Source organism: Rhinopithecus roxellana, chromosome 5 (assembly GCF_007565055.1).
Source record: "Rhinopithecus roxellana isolate Shanxi Qingling chromosome 5, ASM756505v1, whole genome shotgun sequence".
Lineage (NCBI taxonomy): Eukaryota > Metazoa > Chordata > Mammalia > Primates > Cercopithecidae > Rhinopithecus > Rhinopithecus roxellana.
This window is the reverse complement of record NC_044553.1, coordinates 161,341,034-161,360,971: the sequence shown is the minus strand read 5'-3', so window position 1 is coordinate 161,360,971 and position 19,938 is coordinate 161,341,034. Positions and strand designations below refer to the sequence as shown.

Sequence of the window (19,938 nt, the reverse complement as noted above, 5' to 3'; positions counted from 1 at the left end):
GAGAAACTCACGTTTCACGGAGGCCTTTCATACCAGGAACATTAGTTACCTATTTTTAAAATAAGAATTTAAAATCACTTCATTACACTTAGCACAGAGATTAGCACAGAATGAGGCTTAAGTTGTAGAAGCCGCGAGAATCAGTCCCCCTGCAGAAGGTGGGGGAAGGGGTTCGTCAGGACCAGAGATGGATAGGATGTATGACTGGGCCCGGGGCAGGCTGCCCGGGCAGGCCGCCCCGAAGTCAGGTTACAGGGCCTTAGGGCGGAATGAAGGGCTGTGTATTTTTTGGGAGACAGATGCAATGCTTTCCGCTTTCCACAGGAGATTAGGTGGGGAGCAGGAGAGAAAAGGCAAGAGGAATGGTGGGGATTAGGGGTAGGTTAGGAGGCTGCGGCACCCCCTCAGGTAGGAGGGAGGACTTGTGCTGTCCCTGGCAGTAGCAATGGATCAAAGTGCTTCTAGCTTGGCAACCAGATACACAGCAGTGCCACACACCAAAGAGGTTACAAAAACAGGTGCAGGGGAAAAGGGTCTTAGTCTCAGACTTTGTGTAATTTGGAGGCACTGATGGACAAAGGAGCGGAGTGGTCCAGTGGCAGCTGAGCTCTGGGAACAGGGCTTTAGGTGTGAGTGCTGTGGAGTCCGCAGGTGCTGACGGAGCACCCAGGCAGTGGGGAAATGGCAAAGGGAGGGTGAGCTGGCAGAGGTGGCAGGCAAGCGGATGCTTCAAGGCCTGTGACTGTGCTCCTGCTTCTGGGACAACAGGAAAGTGCACTTGGGGAGCGGGTTCCATTCAGCCCAGAACCAAAGAATTGGCCGGGCGCAGTGGCTCACACCTGTAATCCCAACACTTTGGGAGGCCAAGGCGGGTGGATCACCTGAGGTCAGGAGTTCGAGACCAGCCTGGCCAACACTGTGAAACCCCATCTCTACTAAAAATACAAAAATTAGCTAGGCATGGTGGCGGCACACCTGTAATCCCAGCTACTTAGGAGGCTGAGACAGGAGAATCGCTTGAACCTGGAAGGTGGAGGCTGCAGAGCAGAGATCACACCACTGCACTCCAGCCTGAGCAACAGAGCAAGATTCAATCTCATTAAAAAAAAAAAAAAAAAAGAAAGAAAGAAAAAAGACCCCAAAACAAAGAATAAGTCAGGGTCATTCATGAGCTAGTCTGGGCCCAAATGTTGCCCCAAGCACAGCCTCCCATCTGTTGAAAAGGCAAGCAATTTGCCAGGAGCCTCACACACCCGTCAGCTCCAAGAGTCAGTGCCTAGCAAGTGCTTGCAGTGTGGGAAGCACGGTGCTTGCAGTGTGGGAAGCACGGTGCTTGCAGTGTGGGAAGCACGGTGCTTGCAGTGTGGGAAGCACGGTGCTTGCAGTGTGGGAAGCACGGTCCTTGCAGTGTGGGAAGCACGGTGCTTGCAGTGTGGGAAGCACGGTCCTTGCAGTGTGGGAAGCATGCTGCTTGGGGGCTGCAGGAAAGGGACTGCTGAGAGCCGGCACCTGCCTCCAAGCAGTGCAGCTGCTCCCTGTTTGGCGTGGGCGCCACCGTGGCCTTTCTAGCAGTGTCTAGAGCACCAAGTGCTCTCAAGATCTCTCCCTCCCATAAGCTGAAAGGCTGGGACAGGCCCAGCAGGGATCTCACCAGGTCTCTCCCAGCCTTGGGATTCTCACTTTGGTGCTGTCTTGGCCTAGATTCCACCCAAAAGCAAGCCTGAGATGAGGCTTTGTGGATCAATGGTTTGCTTTTGAAAGCAATCCCAGGCAACAGAAGTACGGGGACAGAAAAAGTGAGGCAGGGAAGGAGAATCAGTCCTAGACCATGTCTGAGCTGGTCTCTGCAGGGGGCTGCCTTACCCAGATTACCCAGAGCTGACCCTGGGATGGAACTCCCTGCTACTTCCAGGCTGCTATTCCTGAGCTCCCCTAGGTCGCCGACCTCAGGGTGCTTCAGTCACATCTGTCTGAAGCTGGGGCTGTGGGGAGGGCCAAGATCATGGGAAGTGAGGCACAGGGGCCCCTCATCTACACCTGCATACAGGTGTTTTTCCCCCCCCAGTCCGAGAAAGGGGGACTGAAGCCAGGGCCTCCATGCGTCCCTGATTCGGGACTCACAGCCTGCCTGCTATCCCTTCCTATCCTGTGCTCTTGCATGCGCTCAGGTTAGACCAGTCTTTGAGAGGGCCTCTCCCTCAACCCTTCATAGCTCCCTCTTCCCAGCCTCAGCCATCACCCGGGGTTCTTTTAAGTCAATAACGGCCAAGTCCAAATGGCTCCACCTTCAGTGCCCATCCTGGCAGATGTCGAGCAGCATCTTGGCAGGGGCCACCTTGGCCTCAACCTTCCTCCTCTCTGTCCTTGGCATTCATTTCCTCTTGTTCTAGACCACAAGCCACCTTCACAAATCACAGCAGAGGTCTCAACACTCTTGGCCTCCGCCCCTAGGTGCCACCCTCACCCAAGGAGACTCTCCCCTTTCCACAGGCTCAGCTCCAGGACAGGTACTCTCTAAATTAGATGCAAGGCGGCTGCGACCTCCCTCCCAGACCTGCCTGCAGCTGCGGCTCTACTCGCTGTCGTGCTGACTGCTGTCACCTGAAGGATATGTGCAGTGTCCTCCACTAGACTGTCAGCGCTGGGAAGGCTGGACCCGGTCACCCTTCTACAACCCTCCTACACTGTGCAGTCACACACAGGAGCGCCACCTGCCTGGACCTAGAAATTGGATTTCTATAGAAGTTACCTAGTGAGCAGGCTCAGTGGCACAATGGATAGTGCACTGGACTTCTAGCCTAAATCTACAGTAGTTACCTAACCAAACCCTACAACCCAGCTAATAAAGGGAAGACCACGAGACCACAGCCACCGCCAGCTTCCTCATGCTCCTCAGGAAACTACCGGCGCTGGTGCGCATGCACTCTTGGCTGAACAGAGGCCACAGAGGCAGTGATCTTGCCTCTGCACTGCCACCATCCCGCCTCCAGGGATCAGGCCAAAAGCCTGGTCAAGCTGAAAAAAGAAAATCCATCCACGGGGGGGAAAAGGCCTCTTACTGAACCCTCGCATTTAAGCCCACAACTATCACAAACTTTATGAATTCATGTGCTTCAACTTGATCCCAACTATAAAAGTATCATATATTTAAAAAAATGTAGTTCAGGTAGAGCAAAAGGTTAAGAACAAAAGGCATCCCTGGTGGTATTTCCACAGGGTCTGATTGGGAGGAAATTATACATTTGGAAACCCCAAGGCTCACTCAAAAGGAAAGAAAGAACCCCACTTTGTTACAGGGTAGGCTACTGCTTTGATGGAGCGTGGGGTGCAGAAAATGCTTTCATTTCATATTTTATTACATCAATGGCTTGAAAATTTTTATTTAACCTCAGCAAATGTTGGAAATAGAAAAATGAATTCTGCAGAATTTCACAAATAAATTTTCCAATTTCCACTAACAAATGTTATCATTCAATGGCTAAGCAGTTATAATGCTATGAACATTCACCACAACGAATGTGCTGAAATAGAAAACAGGCAAAGAGACATTAAAATATTACTTACAACAGCATTATTACAACATATTTCTTTAAAATTTCAACGTGGATTTTATCACTTCAAAAGATATACAGCATTTCCATTATATTTGCAAACTTAACCTTATACGTCTTTTAAAATCTTGAAAATTTTTTAAGCTGTCTAAAAAGCACTTAGCAAAGTTGATAAGTCTACATAATGGAATACTACCCACCCCAGTATAAATTTCGTTTTAGGAGAAGGTGGCTGTAAACACTCATCATCACACAACATGCATAGCCTCTGCTGACCTTCCTTCTTCGGAATGCGACGTCACTGCAATTGTGCTTTACTACAGGTAAGAGAAGCTGCAGAGATTCAGGGACTGGCAGAAAGAGCATCACACAGGACCACTAGATTTAGGTGACCTAGCTACCTGGAGTTCATCTGAGGAAAGTTTCACTTGACACTAGAAGCTTGAATCCTGGATCGTTCAGTTTAGAAACAGGATAGACAAGAGAGAAAAAGAGGCCCTAGTTGGAGCTGGCTCCATCTTTCCTTAGCTCACAGAAAAGCAGGGATCCAGTTAGCATAATGCACTGTTTGGCTTATTTTTGGTGTGCAATTATACCAATAGTACGTCTAATATTTAGAATGACAAAAATAGGGTATAGCTGAAATTTAAAGTGACAATGAGCACACTTAATAGTGGTCTGTAGTATCTGAGGAGACTTTAGATGAACAGAAAACCACTGCTTAATGAGTCCACCACAGGAAACTTTTACAACCCAGCTGCCTTTTCATTTTCATTTTGTGTGTTGAATAGAGGTTTGTGAGCATCAAAAGGTCTTATAGGTTAAAAACGATCAAAAACCATTTTGAGGAAGTGGCGTCTCCACAAACACTGTACACCCAGACAACGTGGCATTTGTGTTACGCGAGCACCCGACTGTGTGCCAACACTAATGTAATCAGCACAACTAGGGCGTGGTTCCTTCCCAGTTAAAAGAGCTATATTACAGAGTGGATCACTGTTGCAGACCAGTCAACACAATATTCAAGTAACAAGGTGTTTAAATGGGTAAGTGAAAAAAATTTTACCTAACACTTTACACATCTACATAAAATTAAATAAAACAGACTTTTAATGCATATGCGATACAATTTATATCTTTTAGGATTTCTAAACTAAACGTTAAACTATTATTTGCATCAATGATACTATATTTTGCACAATAACTTATACTTACGAGAAAGTTTTCCACAAAAATATATATAATTATGACATTCACATTGATAATTTTTAAGAAGACAAAGCTTAAGTGAACATTCCATCTGAAGCAGTTATCACACCCCAAACCCTACCTGCCAATGCACCTAATTCTTGATATGTTAAAAAGTCTTCATATAAATAAGATGAAACCACTTTGCTTTTAAAGCTGAGTGATCTCTTACATTTACATCATTGCAAAGACGGTGTAATGAAAACAGTTGAAAACACAGTGCTATCTTACGCGGGAAAGCACAACAAAGGCAGTCAAGGACAGCTCCCATTTTTCCCTCTGTCAAGTCAAAATGACACGCCCCTTCCTCTCTGGGAGAAAGCCCAGTTCAGCTGCTGTGATCACAAGTGATTCTTCAGGGCTGGCGGCCATTCAGTGCCAGGAACCCAGTAAAGGGATAGTGCAGAATACAGATCAAGGCCTGGCACTGCTGGTCGGCTTGCCACGCTATATAAGAATTAGCATCAAGCTTCCAAGCACTGCCGGGAGGGCCCAGGCTATTTTCCTTAGGAGAGATACAGACAGACCTACTGGCAGGGTGAGAAACGTACTGCAGCAACTGCCTACTGCTTCTGTGAGCAAGAAGGAGATCTTGAGGAAAGCAAGGAGAACCTAAAGCTTCAGCTCATACCTTAGTGTCCCCTTTACGCAATGTGCAAACTTAGGCTGACTCCTTCCCATGCTTCTCCCGCCGCCCTTGGTGTACACAGCAGGCTTATGGTGAAAAGAAGCCCCTCCCTCATCACTAGTGTCATTTTGCTAACCCTGTCTCCACACAGCAGCGGCAATCCGGGACTCCTCACGTAAAAGCTTCCCAGGCTTTTACATGACCAACACACACCTGGCACAGGAACGAGATGATGAAGGGCGGGCAAGTCCCATTGAACTTCCCTTTTGAATGACCTTTCTCCAGACTATACTAAAAAAAATTTGCAATTCCAAAAAACCTAGGCTTCTAGCTGACCCTCTTTCTAAAGAGATAATCAGCTAATTTCAACAACAACAACAACAACAACAAAAAACAAGGTGCTTGGGAGTCAAAACATATCAAATTTTAATTGCATATTTTAAATTCTTAAGAATTCTGTTTTATGCCTTAAAGCATCTGCATTTTTTTGGTATTGAAAGCAGAAAAAAAAATATCCAAACGATGCAAACAACAACAACAAAAGCAACTTCAGCGTATTTAGTGCAGTCTGAATGGCCGTGGGGTGGGAACAGGGTATGTTAGAATGCAGTCTGTCTGCTCCTCAACCCTCAGCAGGCCCAAGGTCTGGTAAGATAACAAAAGTGATTCTGGAAGTCTCAAAATGTTTATTAGAAATTTTTACTTGTTCCCAGTCCAACCAAAAGGCATTACAGACCACTTTGTAGGTTATTTCTTTTCATCTCAGTCTCACTAGACCAACACATTGATCACTTCTCTGTCCTGTACTCTGATATGAAAAGAGAGTGGATGGTGTTTGTGTAATCACATCGGCACATGAAGGACACAAACTGACATACAGTGTGCCACTTAAAGGGCCAGGCACACTGAGAGAACGTGGGACAACGTGCAGCTTTCATAAACCAGCGCCAGCTATCCTAATATCCTGACATTTAAAATCTGCACTGTCAGAATCTGCAGCAAGCTCTCCCCTGTCTCCTAATCTCAGTGATGTCATCTTTGGCTAGCAAATAACTTGAAAGAAGAAATAAGACACTAAAAGAGAAAAAGGATTGATACCATGGTTGCCAAAAGGAGAAGGCACCAATTCCAAATGTACAAGCACCAGGTACAGTGATATGGGCCGAACCTCTTGGAGGTGGGGGGTGGGGGTGGAGGGGGCAGGAAAAGATGGGGTGGCACCCACCCTGGGGTCACAATGCTGAAAAGTTGAAGGCAGAAAGCACTGAGGTCCACATTCCCTTTAAGCTACAGTGTCCAATGACAGTTGCAGTAAATGAGCTTTGTGACACTTGGGAAGGGAGAAGGGAGAGGTTTAAGCCAACTCAATTTATAAACCATACCTATAACCCATGTTTAGGGAAATGTGAGCTGCATCAGGATGCTTGGCATGATAAAGGTTATGATGCAGTCCGGCAATATATATTGATTTCCAAAAAAGCATATTATCACTTAGGTGGTTGTCTCAGAAAAGAAAAAGACAAACTTTCTAGAAGGCCAACAGGGTCGCGGTTACTCTGAAAATTACTCTATGCACAAAGTAGAAATTGCAGGCCATGCAGGAACAGAGTCGGGCCTTCCAAGGAGACTGCCTGCTCTGAAGCTGCTGACTGGGAAGAGCTGCCATTGGTGGGGCTCGGGGGCTCCGGCGGGGGAGGCGGTTCCCAGAGTCACACGAGATGTGCAGGCCATGAGATTTCCCCAGCACATGGGCAAAGTGTGGGATGCAGTGGAGCTCTCTGGGAAGTGGCGCCAACATGGAGGAGCGAGCAAAGAATTAAGGCAGATGGAGCACAGGACTGGAAGTATATGCCTTTTTTGGTAATAGCTGCTTGTCCAGAGAGATGTGATGCAGATGGCTAGGTGATGTCTCGTAATACCTGATATCCCGGATAACACAGTAGTCCACACCAAGTGTTCAAAGCCACCAGAGTTTCTCAGGAGGCAGATGCATATCTGACATCCAGAACAGAAGGAGCCTGAGGCCAAGAGAAAGAAAAAAAAAAAAAAAGGATCAAAGACTAGGTCAACAACACAAGCTGCTATTTCCAGTGTACTAAAAAGAGAAGGTAGCCAGCAAACCTGCAGAGCAAATACCGAAGTTTTTTTTTTTTTTTTTTGAGACAGGTCTATGTCTCCCAGGCTGGAGTGCAGTGGTGCCATCTTGGCTCACTGCAACCTCTGCCTCCCAGGTCAAGCAATTCTTCTGCCTCAGCCTCCCAAGTAGTTGGAACTATAGGCACCCGCCTCCACGCCCAGCTAATTTTTGTATTTTTAGTAGAGACAGGGTTTCATCATGTTGGGCAGACTGGTCTCGAACTCCTGACCTCATGATCTGCCTGCCTCGGCCTCCCAAAGTGCTGGGATTACAGGTGTGAGTCACTGCGACCAGCCCACCATGTTCTTAAGGGCAGGGCAAGTGTGTGGCCTCTCCAGCGAGACATCTTGGGCTCAAACCCTGGCCCTCCCACTTTCCAGATTTGTGCAAACAAGTTATCAGTCTTTTTGAGCTTCAGTTTCTTCACGTGCAGAAGACACATAGTGATAACACCTACTTCACCAGGATTAAATTTAAGTGCCTGAAAACGGCCTGGCACAGTGGCTCATGCCTGTAATCCTAGCACTTTGGGAGGCTGAGGCAGGTGGATCATTTGAGGCCAGGAATTGGAGACCAGCCTTGCCAATAAGGTAAAACCTTGATCTCTACTGAAAAGAAATATTGGTCGGGTGTGGTGGCGCACACCTGTAGTCCCAGCCAGGCACGAGAATCACGGGCTCGAGAGCTGGAGGCTGCAGTGAGCTAAGATCGTACCATGACACTCCACTTGCTCTGGGCAACAGAGCAAGACTCTGTCCCAAAAACACAAATGAACAAAAAACCCTGAAAAGGACATACGAGCACAGTGGCAGCCCTAACTCCTCTCACTGGCGTGAGGGCATGCTGTGGTGCCCAGCCCGTTCAGCCCCCAGCCACTGGTTCCAGATGGGACACAGGAGCCCATGCCATCTCAGGATCTTCTTTAAAAGCTATGAGGCATTTCCTAACTCCCTCTCCCATTTTTTAAAACTGACTCCCAGACCCAAACCTAAAGGTTGCATAGCATCCTACTGCTCTCTGCCATGCTCATGGTATCTTACTGCTAGAGAAACAACTGGGCTATGCGTCCAAAATCTCAAAGTGATTGTTCCTTCAGTTAAACATTACACAATTTACAAGAACTGTTCCTAGATAAATGAGGAGATTTCTCCTCACTGGTAACAGACTCAATCATTTTGTAATTTTAAGTGACATCTTTCTCTTTCCATCCCATGGTACCCTTTCTTTAAGGTTGGATGTGACACCATCCCCAACCCACCCTTGTCTACATCAAATAACTACCAATTTCAAAGCTCAAAATACTTGGGCTACCTACCCGCCTCTAAGCCCTAAAGGAAATAATCTATAACTGACAGACCATTCTGTTCCTAGAAATTCTAGGAATTATCATGTTCTCCCTGTGGCTTCTGTATAATACATAAAACCTGAGGCAGAGGGGACAGGCAGGACACCAGCAGACATCTTTCTCAGCTGCTGGACTCTACAGGACAAATAAAAAGGTGAAATCACACACATCCCAAGTTCTGTGGACTCACCAGACAGACAAGTAAGCCAGCATTCTAACAAGTTCCCTTAGGCCCTTGGACACAGAGAAGCAGCTGGTCACTAGATTAATCTCCTTCTGCAAACTAACATATGGAGAACAGAAAACCAGGTGGTGGCAGGGCAGGGCTGGTACTACAAGAAGCAGAAAAAGAAAGAAACTCAAGAAATAGGCCAGGCATGGTGGCTCAAGCGTGTAATCCCAGCACTTTGGGAGGCAGAGGCTGGCAGCTCACTTGAGATCAGGAGTTTGAAACCAGCCTGGTCAACATGGCGAAACCCCATCTCTACTAAAAATACAAAAATTAGCCAGGCGTGATGGTGCACACCCATAATCCCAGCTACTAGGGAGGCTGAGGGCTGAGGCAGGAGAAGCACTTGAACCTGGGAGATGGAGGTTGCATGAGCTGAGTTTGAGCCACTGCACTCCAGCCTGGGTGACAGAGGGAGACTCTGTCTCAAAAAAAAAAAAAAAAAAAAAAGAAAGAAAAAGAAAAGAAAGGTATGAGGGGGTACATTTTAAATGACTAGTGGAGTGAAAAGTTTGTAAAGGGATATAAGGACTACGCAGCACTAAACTCGAGTTAGATAATACCATTCTTCATTCTGTTTTGCAGAGAAGGCTGGGTAAACAGAGACATGGAAGATCAACCACCAAGAATAAACTATGATCTGCTGCTCGGAGGAGCCATAACTAGACTGTGAAAAGAAAGACGGTGCTTTGATGTGCAATCCACACGGTAAGTGGATCATTACGGAGGAACCTTCTGGCCTAATACAAGGTTAAGAAAAAAAAATACTTCAGTCACTTAAGTCAGTCAACCAATGATCCAAAAATAAGAGAATGAAGAAAAAAGCATATGCACAACAACTGACATCCTGTTGGTAGTGACTCTTGGTCCTACATTTACTACGAGATTTGTTATGCCAGCCCAGCCAGCACTGGCTTTGATCAAATGTGAAGAGGGAATACAGCCAGAGTTCCCGACTGTTTCTGCTTCCACTCATCCTGGGACTGAAGCCGGAAAACAGACACAGGAAGCTAGCTTTCATTCCTGCAAATTCTAATGGTTCTTCCCCAGTAGTCTCCAGCTTTCAGTGCTTCCTAAACTGAGTGCTAACAGGGGCAATTAGTGCTGGTACAGAAATTACTGAAAATAAAAACAAAGAAGAACAAAGAAAAAACATCACTGTTGAAAGATAAAAACACCATCATTTTACTCACATGCTCTTTTTGGGCAGAGCTATTCATGGGGGTGATTCAGGGGTACTGACCTTGGCAATATTATAGATTTGGTACACTTATTACAAAGATTTTCTGGCAAAAGGCTCTAAAGAATCTAATTCTAACAAAATTCATATGTTTCAATGGTGTTCTTACAGATGGGCTGTGCCTTGAGGTCCTTTTTCCAGTCGGCAAAGAGGCCCTGCATGGAGTGGTGGCACCACACTCGCAGGGGATGCCAATACCTCACAAGGTACTTCCATGCTCAGGTCAGGAGGGGCCTTCTGGGCTGTTTCTAGAGCCAGGCCCTCGGAGCAAAACGGTAGCACACACAATACAAAATAGGTAATCTCAAATCATTCCAGTATGGTTTGAAAAAGGCTTTTATGTGAAAGCTAAATTAATTCTTAAATTACCATGCCTGTGAATAAATTCAGATGTGAAGTGATTGGCAAGTAACTCTTTCTTATGCCCAGCCCCAGGCTCATCTGCTCTGGGAGTAGAGGGACAAACATAACAGCAAGGCAGGCCAGGCTAGATGGGGAAATGGCAGGTGCCCCTGACACGGGAAGCAGGGAGGTGAGAGATGAAACCAGGGCTATCATTCCAGAAATTAGCCACCATCACAGAAGTTCCAGCCAGCCACAGAATTGTCCCCATCAATATTTAAGCCAATCAGCTCCAAAGAGCATCAAAGGCTGAAAGATCTGGACAGCAGGGAGAGGTCTCAAGAGCTCCTCGTTGGCTCGCTGTGCAGACTCCCCACTAAGTTCACGAACCTCATGATGATGTGACCACACATTTCAGACGACTGAGCTTCACTGACATTTCTCACAGAACTTCCACCTTAGTGCTTCAGAACGGCTTTCACTGCGTTTTTACTTTTTGTTTATGCCCCCACTCCCCTGTCTTTGTCACTCAGGATTTTACTGTATTTAAGGAAAAACTGATAATGCAGAGTATTTTGTAGCTGGAGGAAACCAGGATGGAATTATGAATTTGCCCAGAAATTAAAATGTGAATAATATACAGGGACCAAGAACTGGAGTCAATGCATACACATGGCTATTTACAGGTAATAGTGAAGCTACTACTGCAGCTGAAACCTAAAAATCTCTATAGCTGAAAAATCCATCACTTTAGAAACTGCAATATCAAGCAGGGACCTGACAGAGAAGTGACTGTTTTCTTTCAGATTTACCTCGTCTTCCTCTTCAGGCATCTTAATGGAATTATCTGGGGACTTCACAGGCTTCTGGTTACTAGGCCCGTTGGTCTCTTCTTTACCATGTTCTGCCTCCCATTCTTGTAAAACTTCATCTATGTTGAAGCGGCGTCGATAATTTACAAAAAAGTTTTTCACTTGTACCACTGATTTGTTCCCAATCACATCTGAGATTGCCTGAAAATCTCGGCCGTATTTTCTGATGGCTAAGGATGTAAGAAAGCATTTTTTAAAATACAAGAGAAAAACATGTTTTTAAAACCACAAGTGACACTTACCTCTTTATCCAGATAAGAAAACATACAGGTTTTTAACAGCAGGCACTAATTTCATGTATTATAGGAGTAGGAAAAAGTACTAGTCAATTCTAGATATATTCTGGAGATGACCGACCCTGTCATTTTGACATCTGTCTTCCCATTACATGTCACATAACAGTTGAAGTCACCCAGCAATTGCCCTAGGGTTGGGGACATTCTGCATTCATCTTTTGGTATCGCAGGTCCAGAGCGCCCCCAACCTTAAAATCCGAACACTCTGTCTGCTTCTTTTAGGGTTTTGTACTTCTTGACTAGTCAGAGCTCGATGAGTAACTAGTAAAATGAAATACTCACACCTTTAGAAAACTGAGGGTTCCAGGTTAAGTTTTCACAACTTGTGAGAAGTGGGAAAGGAAAAGAAAAAAGCCGAAAGGGATATGGTAATTTGGCTAAAATGATATCCACTGGAACGGAACTGTCCAAGAATCTATTTCTCCATAAATAGGAGCTGGGAGTAGGGCGGGACATAACTTTTCCCTAAAACCTACCAATCCTCCTAAGCTCTTTTTGTTTCCCTTTTATTTAAAAAAAATTTTTTTTTAAAGTCGGGGTCTCACTCTGTTGTCCAGGCTGGAATGCAGTGGTGTGATCATGGATCAAAGCAGCCTTGAGCTCCTGGGCTCAAGCAAATGCGTCAACCTTCCAAAGTGTTGGGATTACAGGTGTGAGCCACCACACCCGGCCTCCTAAACTCTTTAGAAGAATGTCCCCTACCTTGTACGGCGAGAAGCTGCTCTTCTGTAGTCCAACGTGCATTACATTTCTGAATGACCTGGATATCCAAATGAGACATTTTAGCACATTACATTTAGAGATGAGTATGTTTAATGAACCTTTCATTTTCTCTTATCAGAATTTTAACATCAACTAGGTTCATAAAATTATGTCCATATACTCTTCCAAGAGATGTACCACACCGATATTAAATTCTTAAACATGTAGAACTTGAGCATGACTTCTGAGATGATGTTAACATAATCCTACCTCTGGAAGTCGGTAAGGTTCTATTCCACCATCAAGTTTTTCTTTGAGAGCACTGTTTGTCTGTTTAATATTCTGGATCTACGAAGGAAAAAATGATTTTCATTTTAAAAATAAAAACTACATAAAGGTATGAAAATAGAACTTAAAAAACAAAAACCCAAGAGTAAAGACATTACTAACATCTATTGTAGCTGAATTCTGAGGTCCCTATGGTATCCTTTGAAGCATCTAACTAGGTTTATTATTCGCTTGTTCGGAGCAACCGATAAGGTACGACCCAAGGAGGAGGGGATGGAGGGGCTCTCACGTACACAGTCCTGGATTCACAGCTTCCTAACAGGTGATATCTGAGCAGCAAAACACCTACCTGGAGTCTTATATTAAAGACAGAAGAAATCCCTGGGCTTCCTACCACATAGGATTGAACTGAAATAACAGAGCAGCCACAGTAAAGACCAAAAAGGCCCAGTCTTTACAACAGAACTGCAGGTACAGCCTCACAGTGCCCCAAGATCGCTGTGCTGTCCACCACTTCTCCACAGGGTGGAAGTGCACAAGCACAGGTTTAATGATGGGGGGGGCAGGGAGAACACAATGTCAGTGAGTTTTCTAGAAGTCTAACTTTGATTAACTGTCACTTCTTCATTTTCCTACAAATTATCTTTTTCCACATTACTGCCTTGGCTCAAGGCAATCTGTCACTGCTCTTACGCAATCAAAAGAAAGACCACAAACAATACCAACCACCCAGGCTATGGCTGCTCTTTAATTTTCCCACGGACCCTTGAATGAGACAGGGCATGAAGTATGCTATTTTCTCTCTACTCCAAGTAGAAGGCATATCTGTGTCAAGCACCAGGGTACTCTGAACTCCAGCATTTTTCATCTTTGAAAACTCACACAAGCAACTAAGAAAGCCAAGGGAAGAGGAGCTTGATTTTCTCAAGTAACATGTAAAAGACATTCATGAGTAGAAGATGCTACCCAAAAATTTAAAAATTTTTGTCACTTGTAATTAATCTAAATTTAAACAACCACACACGGGGCTGCTGGCTGCCATACTAGACAGTACAATCTTAGGATCTTGCTCAGTGGTCTTTCAGTTACCAAAAACCCAGGAAAACTGCAAAGTACTCAGATTACGTTCACTGGATTCCTTTTGGCTAAAAATGTAACATAGCAACTTCTAGCAGGAAAAAGTCAAGGTTGAGAATATTACATGTCCTCTTTGCATTTCAGTGAAACAGACCACTCTTGTCATTCTAGCTGGTTGTTCACAGATAGTACAAAACTGGGTATATATTGCACTGTGATTAAGTAACGTTATGAAAGAAGCAGAGAGATTAAATGCAAAACATCTACAAATTCTGAACTAAAAGTTAGCTCTAAATGCTCAGTAGCCTATACCCCCTTCCTGATGCATTTTCCATATCAGAAATATCTAGGCTGCATATACACCATGGAATACTATGTAGCCATAAAAAAGGATGAGTTCATGACCTTTGTAGGGACATGGATGAAACTGGAAACCATCATTCTAAGCAAACTATCGCAAGGACAGAAAACCAAACACCACATGTTCTCACTCATAGGTGGGAACTGAACAATGAGAAGACTTGGACACAGGATGGGGAACATCACACACCGGGGCCTGTTGTGGGGAGGGGGGAGGGGGAAGGGACAGCATTAGGAGATACACCTCATGTAAATCATGAGTTAATGGGTGCAGCACACCAACACGGCACATGTATACATACGTAACAAACCTGCATGTTATGCACATGTATCCTAGAACTTAAATCAAAAAAAAAGAAAAGAAAAGAAAAACCTAGGCTGTGTAGTCCCAGCTACTTGGAGGCTGAGGTGGGAAGATGGCTTGAGCCTGGGAGGCAGGGGTTGCAGTGAGCCGAGATCACACCACTGCACTTCAGCCTGGGTGACAGAGCCAGACCCTGCCAAAAAAAAATTAGGCTAGTGCAGTGACTCACACCTATAATCACAGCACTTTGGGAGGCCAAGGCAGGATCATTCGAGCCCAGGAGTTCAAGACCAGCCTGCGTGACACAGCGAGACCCTGTCTCTACCAAAAAAATTTAAAAAATTAGCCATGTGTGGTGGTGCTCACCTGCAGTCCTACCCACTTAGGGGGCTGAGGTGGGCAACTGCTTGAGCCCAGGCCTTCCATGACTGTAACACTACAGTCCCAGGATGGACAACAGACCAAGATCCTGTCTCCAAAAACAAAAACAAAATATGCCCCCCAAACATCTAGTGTTTATTAAGCAGAAAAAAAACCAGAGATGAGTGGCCACCATCATGTTAACTGCAAAGTGAGTGGCAACGAGACAGGTAAGAAAAAAGATGCAAAGGTAATCACACTTAAAGAAAAAATAAGATGAAAAATGGAAAAGCCATCCACTTGTCCTGGCGCCCTATCTAGACACCACCACCCTTCCACCACCTTCTTACCCAACCCTCAGTCATACAGAACTTTGTTTGCTACTTTACTGTGGGCATAGTGATTCCTCTTTTAATGTCAGATCATTTTATTCTCCACTCAGAGAAAGACCTAATGCAACCTGCACTGTTCACTGGCTAATTTATGAGACATGCCCAGCCCCCTTCTTGCTGGTAGAGGCTGATGATGTCCTGGGAAGGAGGAAGAGCAGTACACAACGCACGGGCACACCGAATTCAGCTAAGGAGCTTCTGGGTAAGGCTTTTGCTTTTCCTGCTAAAAGGGACAGACGGCTTACCTCCAACCCCACCTCCTCTTCATACTGCCCTGAATGCAGATGTGAGGGCTGCAAAATGGCTCCAGCAGCTTCCAACATGAGGCAACAAGCAAGATGAAAAGCCAACAGCTTAGAATGGCAGAGTAGAAGACCTGAAAAGTACCTGGGTCCCTGAGAGCATCACTGAACACATGAGTAACACCAGTAGCCACTGATGCTGGCACTTCTTGCTATTTGAGAAAAATAAACCCTAACTTGCTTAAGCTGTTGTTAGTCAAGTTTTCTGTTATTCTCAGAATGTATCCTTGATATACCAAACATGACGACCTCTAGAACAAGTGGCCCCTGTGGACTGACTGCCCATTTTGAGTCTAGAAGCACATTTGGCAATGAACACACTGCTGCACTGTGGCCCTAAAAAGGCTATGGAAAGGAAATCACCCACCTCCTCTCTGAGTGAGGCTGAGTCTTCACTCTTCATAATTGTGAGCGACCTTCAAATTTTAAAAATTCTTGCTCTTGACCCTGCTCTGAAAACCAAAGAATCTTTTCTCTCTCATACTATGGAGTCAATAACACCTACGTGGAAGAGAAGGGCCTCTTTTTCTTTCCTCAACGTATTAAACAGCAACCACCAGGAGCTCACTCAGCAGAGGGAGAAAGGAGCATCCTTGTAAAGGAAGATAACAATGTCAACAAGAGCTCACAGCCCCAGAGAGAGTTCTTCCAGTACAAACAGAGCTTCAAATGCTCTCTCACACAGTAGCCCAGACATATTCTGTGAGATCAGGCAGGCCAGGATTAATCTCATTTGAAAAGAGGCCTACAAAGATTAAGTGATTCTCCTAAGATGAGAGTGCAGCTGTGCCAGCAGCCATGACAAGAAGCCGCTCCTCTGGGCACACAGAGTGTACGTGGGTCCTGGTCTGGGCTGCCTCCCTAAACCACAAGAAAGATGGCAGCACACCCTGCTCTTAGTGTCTATGAGATGACAGTTGGTCTCCTGTTTAACCTTCCAAGGAAACCATCAAGATAAATCAAAAGCAGCAAAAACCAGAAATAAACTGTCAGTCAACAACTTGCTGATGGGTTTCTGGAATTGAATTCCAGAGAGAGAATGAGAGGACAGGAACCAACTACTAGGTTGAATTTTCGGTTTAAATGTACTATGCAATCAGATTAAAATAATAAGCTACATAGCAGACAAAAATAATTACAAAAAGTGATTTAAAAACCAATATCCTTTACAAGAGCACAAAAAAGTACCAAATATCATGGAATGACTAACAACAGATGCATAAGTTCTTACACAGAAAACAACACAACATTGAGAGAAATTACAGACCTATAGAAGTGGAGGGGTATATCATGTTCACTGATCAGGAAACTCAATAAAGACATTAACTCTCCATTTGTATCTATAGATGCAATACAATCCCAATCAAAATTCAAATTATTTTTCTGAAAATTGATAAAGTAATTCTAAATTTTATATGGAAATTAAAAGGCCAGGGATAACTAAGACAATCTTGGAGAACTTATATTACACTGGATAACTAAAATAAAGTACATAAAGTTAGGACAGAATGTATCGGTGAAGGATGGACAAACAGATCAAAGCAACAGAGAACCAGACCCATATGCATAGACACTGGATGTAAAACAAAGGTGCTGCTGCATTGCAAAGGAGAAAGGACAGTTTCTTCAAAAAATACTTGACCAAATTGATACTCATATGAAAACAAAACAGTGGCTATTAATCCTACATGTAACAACAAGTACAGAAAAACATTTCTAGATCAAAATGTAAAAGGTAAAACAACACTTCTAAGATTAACATGGGAGAATATCGTCATGACCTTGAGAAAGGTGAACAGAACTCAAAAACACTAACCTGAAAAGACTAAGAAACTAAACTACCTTAAAATTAAAATTACTGTTCATCAAAAGATACCATTAAGAGTCACAGAATGGAAAACATATTTACAGTATTTACAATACAAGTTGTAGAAAACAACTCAGAGCCTAAATAACACCTATAAACCAGTAAGAAAATATGCAACCTGACAGAAAAAACAGATGAGACTTGAGTCCACATCACAAAAGAGGATATCCAAATGGCCAACAAATGGATGAAAAGGTGAGCAACCTCACTAGCCATCAGGGAACTGCCAAATAAAGAGTACAATGAGGCATCATTATAACCCATTAGAAGGGCTAAAATGTAAGACTACCAAAATATAGCAATGATGTAGAGCAGTGGTTCTCAAATGGGGACAATTGTGCCCCTGTGAGGTAATCTGGTGATGCCTGGGGATATTTCTGTTGTCACAACTGGTAGGGGGAGGGTGCTACTAGCATTTAGTGGGTCAAGACCAGGGATGCTGCTAAACATCTTACAGTGCACAGAATAGCCCAACATGGCGATAGTGCTACAGCTGGGAAACGCTGATGTGCAACCAAAACGCACATCAAATAACAGGACCGCTTTGAAAAACTGTTTAGCTCTCAGGTTGAAAGAAAGCCAGACATAAAATAAACAGTATCATATGAGTTTGATTTATATAAAATTCAAAAATGGACAAAAACAACCTATGGTTTTAAACATCAGAACAGGGTCGAGTGTGGTAGCTAACACCTGTAATCTCAGTACACTTTGGGAGGCTGAGGCAGGCAGATCACTTGACCTCAGGAGTTCAAGACCAGCCTGGGGAACATGGCAAAACCCTGTCTCTACCAAAAATACAAAAAATTAGCCAGGTTGATGGCAAGCGCCTGTACTCCCAACTACTTGGGAGGCTGAAGTGGGAGGATTGCTTGAGCCCCGGAAGCAAAGGTTACAGTGAGCCAAGATCGCACTGCTGTACTCCAGCCTGGGCAACTGTCTCAAGACAAGACACTGTCTCAAAAACAAAATAAAATTAAAAAGAAAAAAAATCAGAATAGCGGCCACCTACAAGGAGGAGTCAGGTAATAAAAGAGGGGTGAAGTTGCTGAGGGAATGCAGCATTCCATGGAACAGTGACCAGGAGGCAAAATGCATGGGCCTGGGGGCAACATTCCATTTTCTGATTCAGATGCAGGTTATGGGGGTATGTTCATATTGTGAGAAATCATGGAGACACAGACACATATATAATATAAATATGATATTCATATGCTTTCCTATATACTTCAGAAATACTTTCAGATGACACTATATCCATCCACTTCAATTTATATGTTCATTAAAAAGAAAAAAAAAATCAATGGGCTAGTACTCAAGATCTGTCCAATTCCTTAGAAACAGAATGCTCCTTTGAGATTTATGGAAAGAGAACGTTCACATATATGAATAACAGAAACACCTCTAAAGTGCTAATTAACTCTTTTACATCCAAGACCTGGCTTAGGAGTACCTGTCGTTTGACTGAAACTAGTTCCATGTCTAGTTGTCTCAGCACCGTGGTAGCAGCAGTGGCATTGGCAGAAACAGCCTCCACATCTTCTTGAGAAAGAAACATTCCTTTAGGAGGTTTCCTTTTTGCTCTATTTTTAGCTTGTGTGCTATGTTTTTCTTTTTTGACCTGAGGAACTGTCTCAGTAGGGGGCACCTGCATGATATACATATGCGATAAATGAAACTTAAAAAAAAAAGTCAATCAACATATTTATTTCCTTAGCATGGCACCAAAACAATCTAAGACAAATACCATGCCCTATCAGAACCAAATGAGATCTACAAATTCTAACAGGCAGTTCACAGACAGAATTTGGGCTATGGAGTTTTGACTAAACACAACGAAACTGTGTTCCATTCCTCCTTGTACAAATACTTCCTTACTCTATCATTTTAAGCCAATGAAAATAAGAATTCTCGGCTTCCTAGAAAAAAATCTGTATTCGCTGCTAGTGAGTTTTGTGGCCACACACATATCTGTATTTATCTACATGAAATTATGGCTTTTTACACACATTTTTGGAGAACACAATTTTTAGGGCAACTTATATGACTTACTCTAAAATAATATACCTTCTCATTTAAAAATGCATGACGGCTATTAACGTCTGTAAAACCAAAACCTTCAGAAATGAAACAGTAAAATCTCGTCAAGTTAAAGAATATAATTTACTGGTAACCATTTTAAGAACAAGAAGTTTTTATAATTGCTCATAATTTCATCTTGTTAGTGCATTAGCATTCACTGATAAAGCTGAAAATATGACTTTCTGCTTCGTATTTTAAAAGACTGAGCTAAAGACACTGCAAAACTATAATGGTAGTGATAATTTCTTCAACAAGCGGGTAATACAAAAATATTAGTAGGCAATAAACTGTGCTCTGTATGGGACCATGATGTTTA

The 19,938-nt window shown here is 43.9% G+C and overlaps 1 protein-coding gene across 1 annotated transcript in view; it reads right to left on the bottom strand.

The window, feature by feature from the left end:
* Positions 1–4,638: 4,638 nt before the first annotated feature.
* Positions 4,639–19,938, bottom strand: part of RCOR1 (REST corepressor 1) — a 131,854-nt gene continuing 116,554 nt past the window's right edge. Inside the window, exons 8-12 of the mRNA XM_010353711.2 lie at positions 18,994–19,188; positions 12,861–12,938; positions 12,591–12,648; positions 11,533–11,762; positions 4,639–7,445 (exon numbers count right to left, since the gene is read on the bottom strand). Coding sequence (XP_010352013.2) covers positions 7,404–7,445; positions 11,533–11,762; positions 12,591–12,648; positions 12,861–12,938; positions 18,994–19,188 — 603 coding nt within the window. The 3' untranslated portion in view covers positions 4,639–7,403. The remainder of the gene's footprint in view (positions 7,446–11,532; positions 11,763–12,590; positions 12,649–12,860; positions 12,939–18,993; positions 19,189–19,938) is intronic.